General features: G+C 42.1%; 1 protein-coding gene across 1 annotated transcript in view; it reads right to left on the bottom strand.

Moving 5' to 3' along the window:
- TRABD2B (TraB domain containing 2B) overlaps nucleotides 1-20,135 on the bottom strand; it is a 628,641-nt gene that overhangs the window by 276,859 nt on the left and 331,647 nt on the right. The window contains exon 3 of the mRNA XM_078673472.1: nucleotides 12,245-12,391. Coding sequence (XP_078529598.1) covers nucleotides 12,245-12,391 — 147 coding nt within the window. The remainder of the gene's footprint in view (nucleotides 1-12,244; nucleotides 12,392-20,135) is intronic.

The following is a 20,135-nucleotide window of genomic DNA, read 5'->3' as shown; positions in this document are numbered from 1 at the left end:
TTAGGTCTTTTGATGATTTTCCATTTGGGTAGTCCTTCTTTATTAGTTCTAAGGTCATTTAGAGGACATATGTTGACAACTGGCATCATTCCGTGGCAGGTAATGGTAGTGCAGTAAGACATCTGCTTACATGGGCCTGTATATTTCACCATCCCTGGGAGCAAAAGGATGTCTCCATGTGTGGGCGTCCACAGCGCACACATAGCAGAAGAAAGCTGTGAACTATTAAAAAAAACTGGATGGTGTATTTGGCGTCCTTTCGTTCAATAATTGTAAGCGTTTTCTACTGCTGTAATTGAGAGTTAAGTAGGAAGAATAGCAGCATTTGGCAAATTGTAATACATAAAATATAATTTTGACATATTTATGTTTGAGATCTGAAACTGTTCCCCCTCATCACTATAGTCATTATTGTGATCTTGTGTTATAGCATTGTGCAAAGTTGTAATATATCATTTTCCATTCAAGATATTATCTTGAAGGCATCGGATGTTTATCCTTATGAAACACTCGATTATGATCCATTTTGTTAAGTCTGCAAGTTTCTAGCAAGCATCACCCCTTAGAGTATTAAGTTATATTAAGCTTCAGCCAAAAACCTGCATAGTAACCTGGCAGACTGTGTGTTGAAGAAAGCACCCAGTAACTCGGCAGCTGAACTCCATCACCTACGGCTCGGTGGGAAAGGAGCTTTTTCTTGGCATGAGTGGGTTCCTTAAAAACAGCTCTGTGTTAAGCTTAGAGCTGGGGAGGCCGAGATATGCCAGGGCATTGGGAGTGCATTTCATGCCAAGGCGTCTCGTTAAGTTATCCTGAATGACACTGCATCGCCCACTGGCGCTGGTACAGGAGTGGAACAAATATGGTAGAAGCATAAGACTTTCCATTTCACGAATGCTTTCAATTAATTGTGTTGTTTATATATTTTATTGCTGGTGGGCAGTCTACTGGGAAACCGTTTTCTTCCAGTAATGATGAAATGCGAGCAAGTAAGGTAGCTTATTGCCAAAGGTGCACTGTTCCAAAGGGTTCTAGTTCAAACTTAGTTTGGGCAACATTTTTCGTTGAGGAAGTGCATATTGCTCAACAATATTTAAAAATGATTTTCTCTCCTTTTCAATTTCAATGGTGAAGACGTCAACACGAATAAAAGTCCTAATTTATTTAACCGGTAGGTCGCATATATACATCAAAAGAACATAACAGACCAATGTAACATACCTACGGTATCGGAATATTGGGTTTTAAATTACTCGCTATGAAGATATCCTGATAAAAACATTGCTGACCAAAATAGCTGCATGGCTAACTACATATAGTTTAGTATATTTTCACTGAAAAAATGTGGAGGGTGTGCAAGTCATGACGGCCTTGTAAAGGATGAAATTAGTTTTGAATATGGTGCGGGCCAGCAAAGGTAAGGAGGGAGGTTCTATCAAGATGGGGTGATGTGACTGTATTTCCTAAGGCCCTGGATGAGATGTGCTGTGGCATGTGGGATGTAAAGGGGGCCAGGGTGAAAATTGGGGGGTTATGGAGCAGGGCTTTTTCACTATCCAAATGCGAAAGTGTAAGTACTTGAAGGGCAGTTTCAAAGCTATTATCTCCGAGGAATGGTTTTGTTTCTTTAGTAGCGAAAGTTGATACCAAGTGCTCTTGGTTTTCTTAGCAATGTGTTTTTGGAGGATGAGGTTGCTGTCTACAGTGAATCCAAGTGACTTAGCTTTGGGTAAAATATGGGGTTGAAAAACTGCAAGGTGCATCTCATTGAGCCAGATTTGTACTATTTCTTACTTGTTGTTGGCAAATAACATGAACTCTGTGTTGATGATGTTGTGCTTCTTGTAGGTGTGGGACTTCCAGATCAAGATAAGGTGCAGGCAATGTTTGAGGCAGAAGACATTTGTAAGTATAGTTGTGGTAATAGGCATATTGAGGAATTCTAGGACTGTTATCGAAGAGTAGACCCGTTGTGGAAGAGTATGGATCAATGAGAGACTCCTCAGGCAAAACAGATCTGGGGGTACCCATCTGAATGAACTGATGTGGTGTGTGTGGGAAAGGTAGAACAAGAACAACTGAAACACATTGTCAGTAAATTCCATTTGAGACTTCATGGTGTGGATAAAGTTGAGGTGATTTATGACAGCAGAGGTCTAGCCAAGGGACTAGTCAGAAAATTAACATACACCCTCCCCCCTCACTTTGAACTAAAGCTCTGATGGCACCAACTAAGTAAAGCAAGTGAGCCCACCGACCCTAGAACAGCTCCCTTGTATTTTTCATCCAAGCATCCATTTATTCATCCTTTCACCCTTTCACCTACCTACTGATTTCTGCTTTTTCACCTTGACATTCTATCATCCATCATGCCGTCATTCTCCAATCCATCCATCCATCCACTGAGACAGCCCTCCATCCACTCTACCATCCATCTATCCATTCACTATCCATCCACTCTGCTATTATTCCATTCATCCACTCTACCACTATACCATCCATCCACACTGCCAACTGAGGTCCTCTGCCATTCATATATCCACTCCCCCATCCATCCATCCAGCCATCATCCACTTCAATTTTCTTTCCTCTCTGCAGATGGAACATTTGATGGCAGTGAGATCAGAGGATATTGGTTCTATGGATCTTGGCATGCACATTTTTGTTTTTAGTAGGAGCAAGCCACTTTACATGTTTTTCATAAAAGTTGTTAAGTCGTTTAGATGGGAGTTACTATAAGACATGGATTTAGCAGGGTACAAGAGAAGATTGAACTTGGTTTGTTGGTGGGTGTGAGCAGGTAGATAAAGATGATGAGGTGGTCAGTCCAGTTCTGTCCAGGGATATGAGTGGTGTGCATTGCATTGTTGGTGACAATAAAAGTAAAGATCAAGGTTAATATTAGTGTGTTGGTTTGGTTGACATGATGTCACATTGAGTGTATGAATGAGGTTGAGGAGAGTGAATTGTTTTTTTTCCCAACATGTGCTTGTTTATGAAGGTAAAGCACCCAGGAGGGTCAATTGGGCATGTTGGTTTGCTGAGGCGGCGAGGAAACCAACAATTCCTCAATTATTGTCCTTGTTCGGCCAGGGAGGCATGTAAATAAGATGGAAAAGTGGCCAACACACTCCACATGATGGATGCTGTGTATTCTGTAGGAACAAAGACATCTAGAGTGTGCAAGGATGTTGAGATTAACCTTGTTGAAGACAGCATTAAGCTTGTGATGAGAGATGAGGTCTGCGATATCTGGAGTGTGGTGTACTGAAGAACATGTTAATGAGCATAAGCTGGAATGTGTTCTTATAATTTGAGGGTGCATGTTGGTTATCAGGATATGTATGAAGTTGTATCTGTGATTTGCGAGGAATATATTCCTCTTGGTCTTTGTGTGGTTTTCTTGTGATTGAGGGAATGACGAGTGTGGGGTGCTAATTATGATTTATATTACCTTCTAGGTTGCAGTGGAACAAAAGTCCTAGCCCGAAACCCTTCCCAGCTCAGAAAGGCCCAATCTTGCAATGCCCATGCCTGTTAACATAGATCAAGGGTCCTAAGTCATCTTCCTCTTATTTAAAATCCCCTAGTTATTTGGTTGGTGTTCACTCCAACAAGGTTTAGACCCTAGATACCCCAATTATGAAAATGTTCCAAATAGAGTAGGACTGTTTTCCAATTAAAAATTGAATCATAGATATATCAATTTGTGAGTGGCTTCTATTCTTTATTAGAAAATAGATGATTTGATGTGCGACAAGAATGAAACAACAGTCAACACGTGTTTCACCCCCTCGGGCTAATTTGCCTGCAGCTTTCTCAAGGCTGTGAAAATCAAAGCATAATGATTGTCACATTGGTTTCAAATCCTGTATACCAGGGAGACCATCACTAAGTGTGGCTCAATATTTAGAGCGGCAGACCCTGATGCAGAGATCTAGCCCGGGACCAGGGTTCAATTCCCCGCCTCTGCGGGTCTTGGGCTCAAAAATTCCCCGGACCTGATAATTCTCGCCTCGGTGCCTATTCCAATCATGGAGTCCCACTCTGCAACTCTGGGCAATAGCTTGCTTAATCTCCACAACGGCCCCCACAACGCTAAGGATGCCTGGCCTCCACCTTGGGGGTGCCCAGGAGTGGACACCTCACAGGGAAAGCCAGGATGGGTTCCACAGCGGTATTCGTACAAGCGCCTTGAGACCCTTGCGGGTGAGTAGTGCGCTATACAAGTATCAATTTACAATTTACATATATAGGTTTGTGTGAAAGACAATCATTCTCCTTGTGCAGATTCATGAGAAGCGATTATTAGTTCTTAATCTTAAAACACACAGGTTGGTGCAGTGAGATTCAAGACCACAAGTTGGTGCATTAGGTGTTTAGAAACTATGTTCTCTAGGAAAGGAAGCAGTGAGGGTCTGAAAGAGAGAGCTAACAGATTCAACAGATATTGGTAACAGACATCAGAGACCAAGTTGTAAGCGGTAGAAGAATTCTAAGTGTCTCATTTGTGGGTGCCTGATATTAGAATGACATTTGAACAGGGTCAGTCGAATTGAAGATTTAATAGTTTTCCATTTATTTAATAAATTCATTATCCGCATTGTGTGATGGTGAACAGACCAATTGATGCTCTATTTCATATATCCAAGTATGTGAAATATATAAGAGCTTAAATAGCCTTAATTAGTCTCTTGACGTCTGCAGTCAATATAAAGTAATTTTTCTGTGATTATTTGTAAGTGAACACTACCAGAAAGTAAGTATCTCCATGCTCAAGTACTTCAGTAAATGTCAGATATATGGTCTACATTGTATGTCTCATATGATCATTTGTGGGTACCACATATTCAGAAGAGATGTGATTAATTACAGGTACTTGAGTACAAAAATGAAAAGTTTGTGAGCACAGGAGAGCTAAAGTCTTGTACGTAGAGACTAAACATAGTATTATGGTAGATCTACGATCGGGACAGGATCTATTACATATGATCAATTTATAGTTATTCCTAGTATGATATTGTGTCATATCGTATGGTCAAATCAAAAGTAATAAGATGCATCAAATGCAATGCTCAGCTGCGAGTTAGCGCTTATCCGTGAGGCATAACTCAGTAGGAGCACCCCGATTGCGAGGTGGATTATTTAGGTTTCAGAGACTCCAAAACGGAATAATACTAGCTTCAAATAAGCAAAAACTCGGGTTGTTCCAAAATACCATAAGAATCCTACCTATATCCCTGGGTTAAATCCCCCACTAAGTGCATTTGGCATCTAAGCCGTCGCCATATTTGTTTCCCATTTATATGACATTTTTTGTGTTTACCATGGGAAGATAGGGAGGGCACCTTCCAGTATTCCTATGGGCGCCATCTTGAAATATGGTTTCCATTATTCATAGTTGGGCTACTGACCCAACCGAGAGTGGTCTACTGCTCGTAATAAGTAATAGATACCTCTGCAGGTAAACACATGCTCTATCTAATTTATGGGATGAATCCGATTCTTTTAATACAAGTTAGAGGTGTGATGTGAATACCCCCTATGAGTATTGAGCATAATCAAATGCTGATGTTAATGGTCAATCGTTGTCTTATTGTTATCAAGGAAATATGTCATATTTAATGTTTAGATCAGGGAAAATGTGAGGGAAACCTTTCAGCTTTCTTGGGAGTGCCTTCTTTTTAAGGAGTCTCAGCTAATATTGGTAGAGCTCCTCTATCACATCCCTATTTTTCTCACACACTAACTCATCACTCACTCTATTTTGTCTCTAAACCTCTTCCTCACTCATCTCTTCATTTCCTTGTCTCCACATACACACATATACACACATATAACCTCAAATGTTGGACTGCTATCAAGGGAATATTTGCAGGAGCACTCAGTGGCACATTTGAGATTAAAGGCAATAACTAGTTATCACTGAGCCATGACAAATAGAAAAAAACCTTCAAATAAAAAATGTTGACACATGGAAAAAACCATTTTTTTTACAATTTGCAGGAACTTTATAGAAAATACAGTTGCCATCATTTTGATGTGGACACGAAGGTGAGTGAATTATACCTGAAACACACACTAAATGACTTTATACAATTGTATGGCATAATCAGGCAATATGTTTCCATGAAATGCTCCTCATATATTAGCAAGTACTGATCTCTTTTTGAGAGACATTCACTGTAGTCGCACAATTCAAATGATACACATTCACCCAAATCTCTGAAAAGCATACATTCTGAATAATTTTCAGCTATCGTGAATAATGTGGACTGGCAACAAGAGGCGATACAAATCCTAATTGATATATGCTTTAGAAGTTAATTATCCTTTCCATACTTCATTTCCTCTTGAAATATAAACTGGGGATTTTCTAAAGTCTTATGCTTTGAGTAGGATTACGAACAAAGGCCTCAAGAAGACGTATAATTAGCCTTGGTGGATGTACATTCTTCACAAAGCTTTTCAATCAGTATGGGCCAAGCAGGCAAGCAAAACACCCAAAAGAAAACATATGCAATCCCACTCTTTCCCTGGGTAAATGAGATACAGGTGGGGTCTCTAAATGACAAAGCGGTAGATGGGTGGCACAGGGCTGAGTCATATACACACTGGCACTGCACAGCACACACATAAAAACATCAAAGGTTGTAAAGTGCTAGATTATGATCCTGAGACAGCAAACCACACATCCGCGCTACAGTGCTGTGCATTTATTGGTTTGTAATGTGGCTGCATATTCTAAGAGTGAACACACAGTACAGTTCTACAACAGCAGCGGAATTGTCATCACCTACTAGCATTTTGAAAGATGACAAATCTAACATTAGTCATTCGGAATTGTTCTCTGACTATTTTGGCTTATAGCACGGGCTACACAATAAATGCAGAGGCAGCTTAAGGAACACTGGATTGAACACAAAGGACTTAAAATGATGCTCTTCTATGAATGAAATAAAGTGCTACTATCAGAACTATAACTTTATTAAAATATAGCATCAGCCCACTGCAACTCGTCCGATTCTGCCAGCTCTGTAGCAAAGCTCACCAAAGAACCACCAGAAGGGTTCTGCATCACTCACCATACACGTTGGATTAAAATAGTAACCTTTTATAAGGTCCACATATGCTCTCTCGCCCTTCGATTATCCATATCCCTAGCAACAATCATGTATTTGTATAGGATCATATACCAAAAGTGCAACTACTTACTTACGGAAAGTGGTTGAACTACTAGTCAGTTCAGTTCAAAATCTTTATTCGGTATGCATAAAACAACCATAAAAGTATACATACATCGAAACTAATTGCATTAAGCATAAAAAACCCAGATAACATCTGATGTACAACATGGGGCCAACATTGATCACATATGTTTAAAATAAGTAAATTACCTATAAAAAAATCAAGTAAGGGAAGACGTAGCAGATGGCGCATAGTCTGCGACATGGGGCCAGAATGAATCACATTTAAAACAGATAACATTTTATAACAGAGGCAACACAAATTCATAAAAGACGTCAGGGGGTCGTTACTACATCGATACAATAATACTTTTGCATGCATGAAAAGCATTTACATTAAAAAGTGCATTGTTAAGACAAACCCTGGCGTCATTGAGTTCGGACAGATATTTTATTGCAGCAAGGAGTGAACCACTACCATACGCAAGCAAAAGTGGTTTTAAATAATAATTCCTAAAACCTGAATAAAACCCACAAAACAGCATAAAGTGCATGGTGGTCTGCCTGCTCTGCCCATCACATGGGCAGGGGGTCGTGACTTGAGGACACATTTTCTGGTTGGGGAAAGCCACTAAATGGTGGACAATTCCCAATCTAAATCTAACTAATACAAAACAATGCATAAGATTGTTAAATAATCTTGACAGCCTACGTTAGAAGTAAGTGTTAAATACAATTCTACAATTGGTTTCCTGCGTTCGCGGACAAGCGAGTTCCCCTCCTGTGGTTCATAAAAAATTCTCTAAAGAAAAACTTCTTAAGTAAAGATACCTGGGGGGGATTAAACCGTACTGAGACCTTAAATAATTTGCTGTACTGTGAACTAATAAACCTTAACTAAGGGATCTTCATTGCATTAGCCAAAGTAAAACAGTCTAAAATGATTTATTTAGTAAAATTGGTTCCTCCTTAGACCATACGGTGTGCCAGAGCAATAATTGTCAAGATGCTACTATATCCGTGAGATACTGTAGCCCCACTTCTATGTGTATAATCTCTAAAGAAGCCGAAGTGGGTAGGCTGAGGAGGCATTTGAGGAAACCATTTTCCTCGGTCTGCACTATCGGGCTGTTGTGATAACCCCAAATACCGGCCCCATATGTTGCAATCAATAAAACCCTTGCCCTATAAATTGTTGTCGTCTCCGTAACCAGCCTGGAGCCCAGCTTTGCAGAAAACCTAAAAATACTATTAGTCAAACGAGTAACTATTTGGCACCCTGCAGAATGTAGAGAGGATGACTCAAAGCATCCCACTACCCGCGGTGCAACTGACGAGCAAGAGTCCTTTACCCTGACGGAGTGGGGAAACTGGTATATCTTTCACTTAAAAGACAGAGGATCAGTCACTTAATGCAAAAGGATGCACTCCCCCTGCAGAATGCGCAGAGGGGCCACTGACTCTCCCACATCTCACAGATATTCATTGACCTTGGACTGAATGGAACCCCTATGAAGGGTTAGGGGGACCCTGAATGCTTGGATGCCCGCTGCGTTGCAGCTTGCTTAAACCCTTGCAGACTATTTACACTTCTCAGCAGGGGCTCAATGCATTTAATGGGAGAGCAGTAGAACATCTTAGTTGCAAACAAGTAGGCTGGGTTGGTGATTACCTGGACATATATATTTTTCTCTTTCAAGCACTGCCAGGAGCCATTACTGGGCACTTAGCCAGGCCACCTCACACGTAAACAAGTGTAGGCAAAGCTAATAGGTCTGGCGCTGGTAAACCCAGATGTTTTTTGTATCCAAAGTGTAAAAGTGTTAAACGTGAATGTGCTGTAGTCTAACGGTGGTAGGTATTTGTGTGCAAAGAAAATGTAATAAAAAGTGCACTTTTTCAGACAACTTTACAGGAATGATGAGATAAAATGCCATCACTCACAGTACAAGACAGCCCATTAATGAAGTGGCAGACCAATTTTCCAAGGCTTTAAAGGGGGAAGCAAAATATGAATACTTGTATTTTTGGCAGATTTTCCTGTTTTTAGGGGTTGTGGTTTTGCAGTACCTGAAAATTAGACAGCAGTACCTGTGACAACTGATTGGTTGAAATAACATTTACTAAAATGTGGATAGCTCAATGTCACAATAGTACTGTGTACCTTTTATCTGATATCATCTGTTTTTTAATGTGGTCATCTAAACAACACAGCTCAAAAACCCAATTGACTTCCTCCAATAAACAAACATACATTCTAGAACATGATCGTTAGAGATGCAGAACTAGGCAAAGATAGCATGTTTTTTTCTTCTATGCTGAATGCCCTCTTTAATGCGTACTCAGCCACATCTGTATTTCCTGTTCTTGAACTTGTCACACCCTCACCTTCTCTATCCAATGAATACAATCTCTGTCCTGAATTACAAATCAACTTGCTTCAACATGCAGCTTTTTCCTAAGCAGAGCTATCACACTGTCAAACAGTTCGTTTTTGTGACCAAATTGTTATTCTTCAGGCAATTTACTATGAAAAAATACAAGTGCATAGGAAGCAACAAAAGAGGCTATTTAACTGTTTCTCTGACTGTGGTAATACTTGGGCTACATGCTACCTGCGATTGTGGATCTAGCACCTTTGATATGCTCCGTGCTTAAGATGCAGGTACACACCACACCCCCTGGAGTGCAATCTTCAAAACTCTCATGCAACACCAAAACACAATAAATGTAAGTGCGGCCTCTACCAATGGTCTTCTATGAAATGAAAATGAAATGAAAAATTGCACTTGTATAGCGTGTAACTACCCGGAGGCCTCGCAGCGCTACCCGGAGGCCTCGCAGCGCTATCACCATGCACAACAAACAAAGCAGCTGGTTACTCATCCACTCAAAAGCAAATTGTGTTCCCATCAAGAGAGTACAATAGAAGGAAAGAAACAAAAGTAAGGAGGTAGCCTTTTAAAAGAGACATTGAAGACTGTTAGGTGGGGCCAGAGTAGTTAGGACCAGGAAGCAAATTCAATATTTGGGGGCCAGTAATGAAAATGAATGGAAAGGGAACTGAGCATCAGGAACACTCTACAGGTTTTTATAAAAATTCAGATTCTTAACTATTAAATAATGCTATGGTCACTAATGGCCTGGTTATGATGTGGGTCGTACCGCCACCAACAAACCACCGGTGGAGGTATGACCAACAGCCCTTTAGTCTGACCGCAGGATTACAATTCAGGCGGTTGGACTCTAAACTGTTGAGGAGAAGACCAACGTTACCGACAGCACCAGTGATTTCATTGGGGCAGCGGTCGGAATCACAATCCCTAATTGAGGCGATTCTGAAGCAGGCACTGCCCTCAGGATTACAATTTTCCTTTCCGACAGCCTTTTCGTGTTCGAAAGACCGACATGAAAAGGCTGTTGGAAACTGATTTTCATCACTATAAAGTGGCCCAGGGGCACATGTAGTGCCCTCACACACCACCGTGCCCCGTGTGCCATGCACCATATGGTGCATGGCACACAGTACTTGGCGGTGCAGGAAGAGCTCCTTTACATGGCGGCTTGGGCTGCTGCTGTTTTTCCTGGGCTGCAGCAGAAGCCGCAGTGTAAAGGAGGTCATTGCAACAGTCAGCCTGGTAGACGCATCATAATGCAGCAGTCGGACCACTGATTGCTTGTTGGGCAGTCTCCTGACTGCTGCAGTAGTGGTTGGCGCTCCGACCCACCGACCGATATCATAATAAGGCCCTAAATGAGTAGCCACATGTCAATATGATTCTTCATATGTTGGTATACTATGTTATGCTACAGGTTTTATTGAGCGCACAGCTGCTCCAGCAAAGGGGCGTCCCAGCGCTAACTGTAGCAGTAGTGGGGTGGATACTGTGAGGGACAGAGCCCAAAGTATAGGAAAAAGATGAGTTGTAATGGCCTTGCGAAATACCACGTAGTTGGTAATGCTGCGGATGTGCACCGGAGGAAGTTCCAGAGTTTTGCAGCTAGGACGCGGAAAGAGCGTCCTTCTGCCTGCTCCCTCCTCACCCGAGGGACAACTGCCAAATGCTGGCCCATGGAATGTAGCTGGTCAGTAGTAGGTTGTTTGCCTTTAGAAATTTTATTAGGTGAAATACCACATAATAAATGCTTCTAGGGGTGATAAATGGGTTGCTGAATTCGAACAATGCATATTTTTGTAATGCATGGTGTTGTTTTTCAAATCAGCTTTAAAAGACTTTGTCTATTGCTCCTAACCTATTTCAGGGCCCTACTTGACCACAGACAAAAACACATGCTAAATAATTAACTCTTGATTTACAGCAGGCACACTAACAGATTTTCAATGAAAACTAGAATAATGTGTTGACAGTTGGATCCTATTGCAAAACTCAAAAAAACAAAGTTCTACTGAAAAAACCCCATTCTTTAGACCTATTTAAAAGAAATGTGTTACTCACAATGTACATTTGTAAGTTTACTTGCTGTTGCTGCATGGTTCACTGATCCCTTTTATAAACTTTCAAGTGCTGACATCTTGAAAGGTGCACTATGTGGTTCGCACAAATCACTAACATCTGCAAAAAATGGAACCCAACAAATCTTTATAAATAGCTCATCTTATTGGGAAGTGTGTGAGGGTTGGTGCAGAGACAGCAGAAGTCAGAAGAAGTAGAAAGATGCCCCACTATGTCATATATTTTAATATATAAAAATATAATGATTCATTGGGGTATTCGGATAACAGCACTAGATATATAAATTAAGAAACTAACATCATTCACACCTATTCAGGAGTTTCAATGCAGTTTTATTATGTCATATTGGCCACTCACTCATTTTAATAGCAGTTTTTGTATAACATGAAATAATTTCTTTAAAATAAAGTGATGAGAGATGGATCAAAGACAAAATGACTATCATACTTGTCCTGGGTTGAAACTTCATAGAATCAAGCCAAATATGAAAAATTTTAAACCTTAAATTCTTGAACGTGAGAGTTTGCTTTCATCCCATAAGAAAAGCGTACACATTTTATAGTCCTGTTTCTGTTTCCATACCTGAGACGTATCATGGTTAAATATCACAGCATTCAGATCCCCACAGTTATAGTGCTTGGTCAGGTCTTCTGTTGTGTAGGGGGCTTGAAAGCTACCTGCTCTAAGACTTTCATGTTGAAGCAAGGTTTGGTTCAAAGCAAACACTACCTGTAAAAAAAGGAGATTGTTTGTAACATCTCATTTAATATGTTCATATAATACTCAGACTAACAATACACTTTACAAAAACACTCAAATAGAACTGGGAGTCATAGAATAGAATTATAAACACATTTAAAATGGAGAGTGGAAGTGCAAACATGCTCTATCATCTGGCAGATACTACATGAAGTCTACTAATGTAACAGTACTCATGGGGATGTACCAGTTTCTGAATACCATTATGTTATGTTATGTTAGAAAGGTTTTGTAGAGCGCTTGTTCACTGGTTGGTTTCTTGGCGCTGATAAGGCAGAATTTTCCCAGTCTTCAAGATCCTTTCACTCATGCAGCCTTCATTCCTATCTTTTTATGTGTAGTTTGAAGAGGCTCCACCCCAAAAGTGAAACGTAAACATTGAAAGATTATACACATTACCAACATGTTGATGGCCTGCAGCATAAATGCATGCAATTGTTGCTTTGGGTGCTTAATTACGTTGTAAAAGTCATGGGGTGGAATTAAGTCCCACACAAAAAAGGGGGAACTTGGAGAATCAAAATTGTTGGGAAAATTTCTATGTGTATAGCAATCACCCGCCCTATTAACTCACCATGGTAGAAAAACAAACCTCTCCCTACAAAATATGGCCATCAGTTTTAATGAAGTAAGAAAGAAATCCATACAAATACAAGGCATCAAGATCAATACGATGAACCCTTGAAGAGAAAGTTCTTAACAAACATCCAATAACAAGCATTGGAAATGCAATAGGTCTCGCATTAGGAAAGTTTGAGCGATTGGTATTGTAAATGACACTTTTTTTATTTATGTGTTGGTTTTGAAAATAGCAAAATTAATAGCTTTGTCAGTTACAATGTCAATAGTTTTAACTTTCGCAAATGTGACACCTATAGCATTTGTAATGCAATGTGTGTTGTATTTACGTGACTTAGATGTATTGATATTACAAATAACAATGGCTTTTAATTTTGTAAATAATGTGGTGGTGGATGTGGTGGTGGTGGATGCGGTGGATGTGGTGGTGGATGTGGTGGTGGATGTGGTGGTGGATGCGGTGGTAGATGTGGTGGTGGATGCGGTGGTGGTGCATGTGGTGGATGTGGTGGTGAATGTGGTGGTGGATGTGGCGGTGGATGTGGAGGTGATGGTGGATGTGGTGGTGGATGTGGTGGTGGATGTGGTGGTGAATGTGGTGGTGATGGTGGATGTGGTGGTGGATGTGGTGGTGGATGCGGTGGATGTGGTGGTGGTGGATGCGGTGGATGTGGTGATGGTGGATGCGGTGGTGGTGGTGGATGCGGTGGTGGTGGTGGATGGGGTGGTGGTGGTGGATGGGGTGGTGGATGTAGTGGTGGTGGGTGTGGTGGATGTGGTGGATGTGGTGGTGGTGGATGTGGCGGTGGATGTGGCGGTGGATGTGGCGGTGGATGTGGTGGTGGATGTGGCGGTGAATGTGGCAGTGAATGTGATGGTGGATGTGATGGTTGATGTGGTGGTGGATGTGGTGGTGGATGTGGTGGTGGATGTGGAGGTGGATGTGGAGGTGATGGTGGATGTGGTGGTGGTGGTGGATGCGGTGGATGTGGTGGTGGTGGATGTGGTGGTGGAAGTGGTGGTGGATGTGGTGGTGGATGCGGTGGTGGTGCATGTGGTGGATGTGGTGGTGGTGGATGTGGTGGTGGAAGTGGTGGTGGATGTGGATGTGGTGGTGGATGTGGTGGTGGATGTGGTGGATGTGGTGGTGGTGGATGCGGTGGATGTGGTGGTGGATGTGGTGGTGGTGGGTGTGGTGGATGTGGTGGTGGATGAGGTGGTGGTGTATGTGGTGGATGTGGTGGTGGTGGATGTTGTGGATGTGGTGGTGGGTGTGGCGGTGGATGTCATGGTGGATGTGGAGGTCGTGGTGGATGTGGTGGTGGATGTGGTGGTGGATGCGGTGGATGTGGTGGTGGTGGATGCGGTGGATGTGGTGGTGGTGGATGTGGTGGTGGTGGAAGTGGTGGTGGATGTGTTGGATGTGGTGGTGGGTGTGGTGGATGTGGTGGTGGATGTGGTGGATGTGGTGGTGGTGGATGTGGTGGTGGATGTGGTGGTGGATGTGGTGGTGGATGTGGTGGTGGTGCATGTGGTGGATGCGGTGGTGATGCATGTGGTGGATGCGGTGGTGGTGCATGTGGTGGATGTGGTGGTGGTGGTGGATGTGGTGGTGGTGGATGTGGCGATGGATGTCATTGTGGATGTGGAGGTGATGGTGGATGTGGTGGTGGATGTTGTGGTGGATGTGGTGGTGATGGTGGATGTGGTGGTGGATGCGGTGGATGTGGTGGTGGTGGATGTGGTGGATGTGGTGATGGTGGATGCGGTGGTGGTGGTGGTGGATGCGGTGGTGGATGGGGTGGTGGATGTAGTGGTGGTGGGTGTGGTGGATGTAGTGGTGGTGGTGGTGGATGCGGTGGATGTGGTGGTGGTGGTGGATGTGGTGGTGGAAGTGGTGGAGGATGTGGATGTGGTGGAGGATGTGGATGTGGATATAGCGCATACTTATGGCATGACTAAACAAAAAGCAAGCTGGTTCTGAGATGCTGCGGGCTCTTAACGACTGAGATGAAATCAGCAGCATTCCTGGATTTCTTAAAGTTTGTCGGAGGGGAGGGGGGCCGTGGGCTTTGCAGCACTCATGAGGCGGTTTTAAACATTTTGGTTATCCATTCGTTGTGGGCAAGAGATGGGGAGATTACCAGTGACGGAGGGCGCAGACCTTTGCAGCTGTGAGCGCATTCAATTAATGAAAAAAGAAAAGAAGACACGGCCGGCCAGCCGTGAAACTGAAAGCACGGCCGGCCGGCCGTGAAAAAGCCTTTGATGCAGCAGGGGGTAATTAGGAGATGGGGAGATTACCAGTGACGGAGGGCGCAGACCTTTGCAGCTGTGAGCGCATTCAATTAATGAAAAAAGAAAAGAAGACACGGCCGGCCGGCCGTGAAACTGAAAGCACGGCCGACTGGCCGTGAAAAAGCCTTTGATGCAGCAGGGGGTAATTAGGGGAGGAGAATGGCTGGGCTGAGGCAGAGCGCAAAGCCTTTGATGCAGCAGGGGGCGGAGCAGGAAGAGCTGCTGGCGGCACCAAGCTGACGATTTGATGCTGTGCGCGCGCATCTTAACTAATTGCGCTTGCGCATTGAGTTAAAAGTGCACATGCACTGCATCAAATCGCCAGTCTAGGTAAGCTCTGTTTAAGCCCTTAAAGTCTCACTCTGCTCAATGCGCAGGCGAGACCTAAAAAAGGATTATACAAGCAATAATTCTAAATCCCAGGCAACCAGAATGGTAAAATCACCAAGCCCCGGACTGAACATGTTCTCTACATTTCAAAGTAAGGGGATACAGGTAATGAATCCCATAAGCAAAACTGGAGAATCCAGTTTGACCTATTCTGATCCACAGTGACAGATTATGTATGTTATGTTAGCAGTTTTTAAGGGGCTCAGATTGCTCCAGTAGGAGTGTCTCTGCGCTAGGATTGCTACCCTACAGGAACAGGAAAAAACAACGTAAGAAGCTAGCAGAGACCCTAAATGGAATAAGGAATCCACGGCATAAGACTGATGTCATATCACTGAGATACATTAAAGAATCCACGTGATTTTGCCGGTGCGCCGATTGATGGCAAGAAGATGGTATTCATGGAGGATTAACATAGTAATCTTAACAGCACAAGGGGAACTTACCTTACAACCTGAGTTTGACAGATTTGAAATTAGAACTCTGTAAACAAATGTATACTTAATAATTTACCATTCACCTTACAAGAGAAATAATTGGCAATGTATTGTTTATGTCACTGTATGTGGTTTTGTGCTCTCCTCGAGAAAAATATTCCTCTCAACAGTTTAATCTGAATAGATGCAACTTGACACCAAAGTGTTATAGGAATGCAATCCAACATGTAAATTGTAGCGAAATCCTTCTCTAAATTGTGCCTTGTTTTTCATCAAAATGGTGATTTGCAATAATTTATGCAAATGGACAATATGGCTGTTGTCAATCTGAATTATATTTTCATGTAATTCGTCATGAAGATTTTAATGTTATGATTTTTAGTAATACATACAAATGACTTTCGGAAATTCGGTAATAATGAAGTATTTTTATTGTTGTTTCTACATGTCAGCACAGTATATAATAAAATAAGGCCATAAATATGCAGTCCAAACACAGCACTAATATTAGCAATTGTCTGGCATTTATAATGTGGTATTTGTGTTGTATTGTCAAGATACTGCATTAATAAGTGAATAAATTATTGGAGCCTGAAATCCCATTTGGAACCAAAGATATAAAAATATCCTATAAGGTGCATGCTGGGGAAACATCTGATCTCAATGTCCCATAATATGTGTGTAGGAAAGTGGCCGTAGAGGCTCTCGTTAACAATGCATTTATGATCCTACTTAGATGGCCATTTAGGGTAGCTTAAATACTTCCCGCTTCATAAATAGTGCACCACATTTTTTACACACTCTGAATTGCTTTACAGATATCTAGAAGATGTGGATGGTGGAAGGAATTCACAAAAATATTGCAGCTTATCTAGTTCTCTAATGGACTTTGGTTGTAAGTGACAAAAACACTGCTCTTAACCTCACCACGTTTTGAAGATATTCTGAGCTTCATCAGAAAAAGATAATTTCTTCAATTCTGGATGAAAGTGGAGCAATGTGTATCAAGAAGACAAAAAAATATTGCACACATTTGTGACTAAAACCACACATTTGCCTCTTTCTGCCACAAGATGTGAAATATGCTTTTGGCGTGGTGTAGTGGCCCACATTTCCACTCTTCTAAGTAATGATTTTCACAATGAAGAGTACTCCCCTTAGATCCATATTACCTTTCAGGAGAGGGATTCATGTGCTGCTTAACGAGCTCAATGAAGTCTAATCAGACCCTAGATCATTGGCTTGACCAACATATATTTTTAAAACCATTCAGATGCCGGTCCATGTTTGCCCCAGGACCACATGAAACCAGGCCACCCTCATGTGCCACTTTCAGATGAAAGAGGATCATGAAAGAATGAATTCATGTCCATATTTGTGTAGTGAAGCAGACCAAAATTTCGTATTCAAATGTTTTTGTTTACATGCATGCAGAGGCACTAAACATGGTCCTCTTGTACATTTCATAAGGTTGGCACGGTGCGTGTTAATTACGCACTGAGCCTGGCATTGTAACATACACTTCATCTGTTTTATAGATATAAATGTTTTTGCATCAATTGTGTGACATTGTGGGTATTTCACAGACCCATGCCACCCTTATTATTCAGAATCCAGTGTAGCGCAGAGGGAGTTTAATTCATCCATATGTGAGATGAGTATATATTGCACAAAAATTGCTTTGCTGGAAATTACGGTTCACCCCCTTTTAGCCAAAAATCACAAAGGCAGGAGAGGATGGCCAAGTAGACTTTCAAGTCACAAATAACAATCAATTCTAAAGTCTTTAAAAATTACATTTAATTTGTTCCAAAAACAAATCAATTTGGAGGAAAACAATGTCTTACACAAAAGTACATGGATGTAGTAAATTCAACGGTGGCCAGACGATGTTCAACCCACTATTCAATGTTTGCGAATAAAATAAAAAACATTCAATCAACCATTTCCTGACCATACAATTTACTCTTCCCTGGCCATGTGGTGAATGATGGTGTCTGGGAGTGGCTTTGTCTACTCGATGCCAATGTGAGCTGCTTTCTACCACTGCTTTCGTTACACAGCAGTTTATTTGTTGTCATTACCCTCGGCAAGAATGGAACTTCCTCCAAACATGTTATGTGCAACGGCAACCACCCATGTCATCTTCATGCTTCAACCATAGGCAACCCCATTCAGCAGCAAGTGTGCAGCATGTCTCCTCACACATTTTATTTATTCTGTTAGCCCACTTCCTAAAGGGTCAGGTCAAAACCGTTTTAGCTCCGATTTTTATTTATCTTTCCTGATCCACTGAAGCCTTGAAAACAATGGAATGTGTCCATAATTTATCCCACCTTAAACACCGCCAGTGACCCCTTGACCCCCAGACAGCATTATGCACCACCCAAGGCCTCCCAAGGGTGTTTAACACCACTGAAACTGCCCCCAAAATAAACAGACTTCTGAAAGCAGTTACCAGGAGCAAGACCCAACCTATAAATACAGATGACAGTATTTATGTAAGAAAATGATTGGAAAATTATTACTCCGTCTTAGAAAATAACCTTTCTCGTTCGATTTTTTCGATTTATGGTTATTATATTCAAGTGCCTTAGAAGCTTGCTGTGAAATACGGCGCTGTACCTCGCCCAGTTGGAAAGAGTCCTATAAGTCAGCTACTGTACCCAACATAAACGAGCGGTTTCTGTAATCAACAAAGAGATTCTGTTGAAGCATTTCTTTCTAAATTTCTTTCCATGTCAGCGAGTAACCTGACCTCCCATAACCCAGGAACAATAGCGCCAATGTCTGGCTGTCTCGGGGGAAAAGGTCGGTTCGTTTTGGAGCTCTTATTGATGGAGACCTCAATACTTAGATTTTGGGAAACTGCTGAGACTTTCACCTTTGCCTGGAGGCACATTTTGTAGATTTTGGGAGATAAGCAGGCAGTTTTGTGGCGATCACTGGAATAGCTGTCAGATGTGAATACTTGTGGGTGCTTCGGCTTGTTAACCAAGGAATGCACACTACAGAGACATTGCACACATTCAATGTTTATGGTCCAAACAAATAGGTTTTTCATTCAGGCATTAACTTAAACAAATGTTACCTTTCTTCCATTCTCGAGGTTTGAACTTTTTATGATGAGATGTATGTTGTTAACATTACTTACGACTCCTATCTCATGATAAGATGACCAATTCATAAACAATTCTAATCGGCTATCATATATTTAATTATAAATGATTTTGACTTCATAAAGAATTCCAGAAGTACTCTTTCGAAAAACAGTCTCAGCTTCCTGGGGTACATACATGCATACATTTAAATACTCTACATTTACAAAGACGTAAATGCTTAACTAAACTGTTTTTACCCATGCTAATTTATTTGTCTTTTTCCCACATTGGGCCAGACATTTGGAGGCGTTAAACAAAAACTTAGGGTGATGGGCCTCACCTACATGCTCCTTTATTCCACGAATTCCAAGTTCTGCAAGATGGGCAATCCCGATTCTTCACAGCTCTCAAGGAGGTGTGGGACTGGCAGGAGTTTCATGGAGGCGCCAACAACTGGGGAGCCCTAAGCATGGTCACAGTGGCAATGCTGGAACAGATTGGCATGGGAGCGGCAGAACAGAGGAGAGGGAGAGTCGCGTTCGACACCTCGAGTGGTGGTGCAGCATAATGGTACTCTGGACTAGGAGAGCCAGAAGTCAGAGAGGAAAGAGACATGAACGCTGGTGAAGACGGTCATGTCAGCACACTCTGGCAAATGCGGACCAGAGATTGTGGAGGACACCTGAGCTACTGGTACCATTAGCCCTGCTGGGTCAGATGTACATTTGCTGGTGACACAGGTTGGGCGGACCTAAGTGACCCGGCTGCTCCCGGGGAGTTCAATGTGGCCACCCCCTTGTGAACTGGTGGAGGGTGCTGTGGAAGCTGTGGCCCCGGAAGGGTAACGTGCTGCGATGTCTTGCACTTAGTGAACTGTTTCAATGCAATAATATGCCTAGTTTTATGAAC

Source organism: Lissotriton helveticus, chromosome 1_2, assembly GCF_964261635.1.
Source record: "Lissotriton helveticus chromosome 1_2, aLisHel1.1, whole genome shotgun sequence".
Lineage (NCBI taxonomy): Eukaryota > Metazoa > Chordata > Amphibia > Caudata > Salamandridae > Lissotriton > Lissotriton helveticus.
Note: the sequence above shows the minus strand (reverse complement) of the source record. Positions and strands in the feature narration are given on the sequence as shown.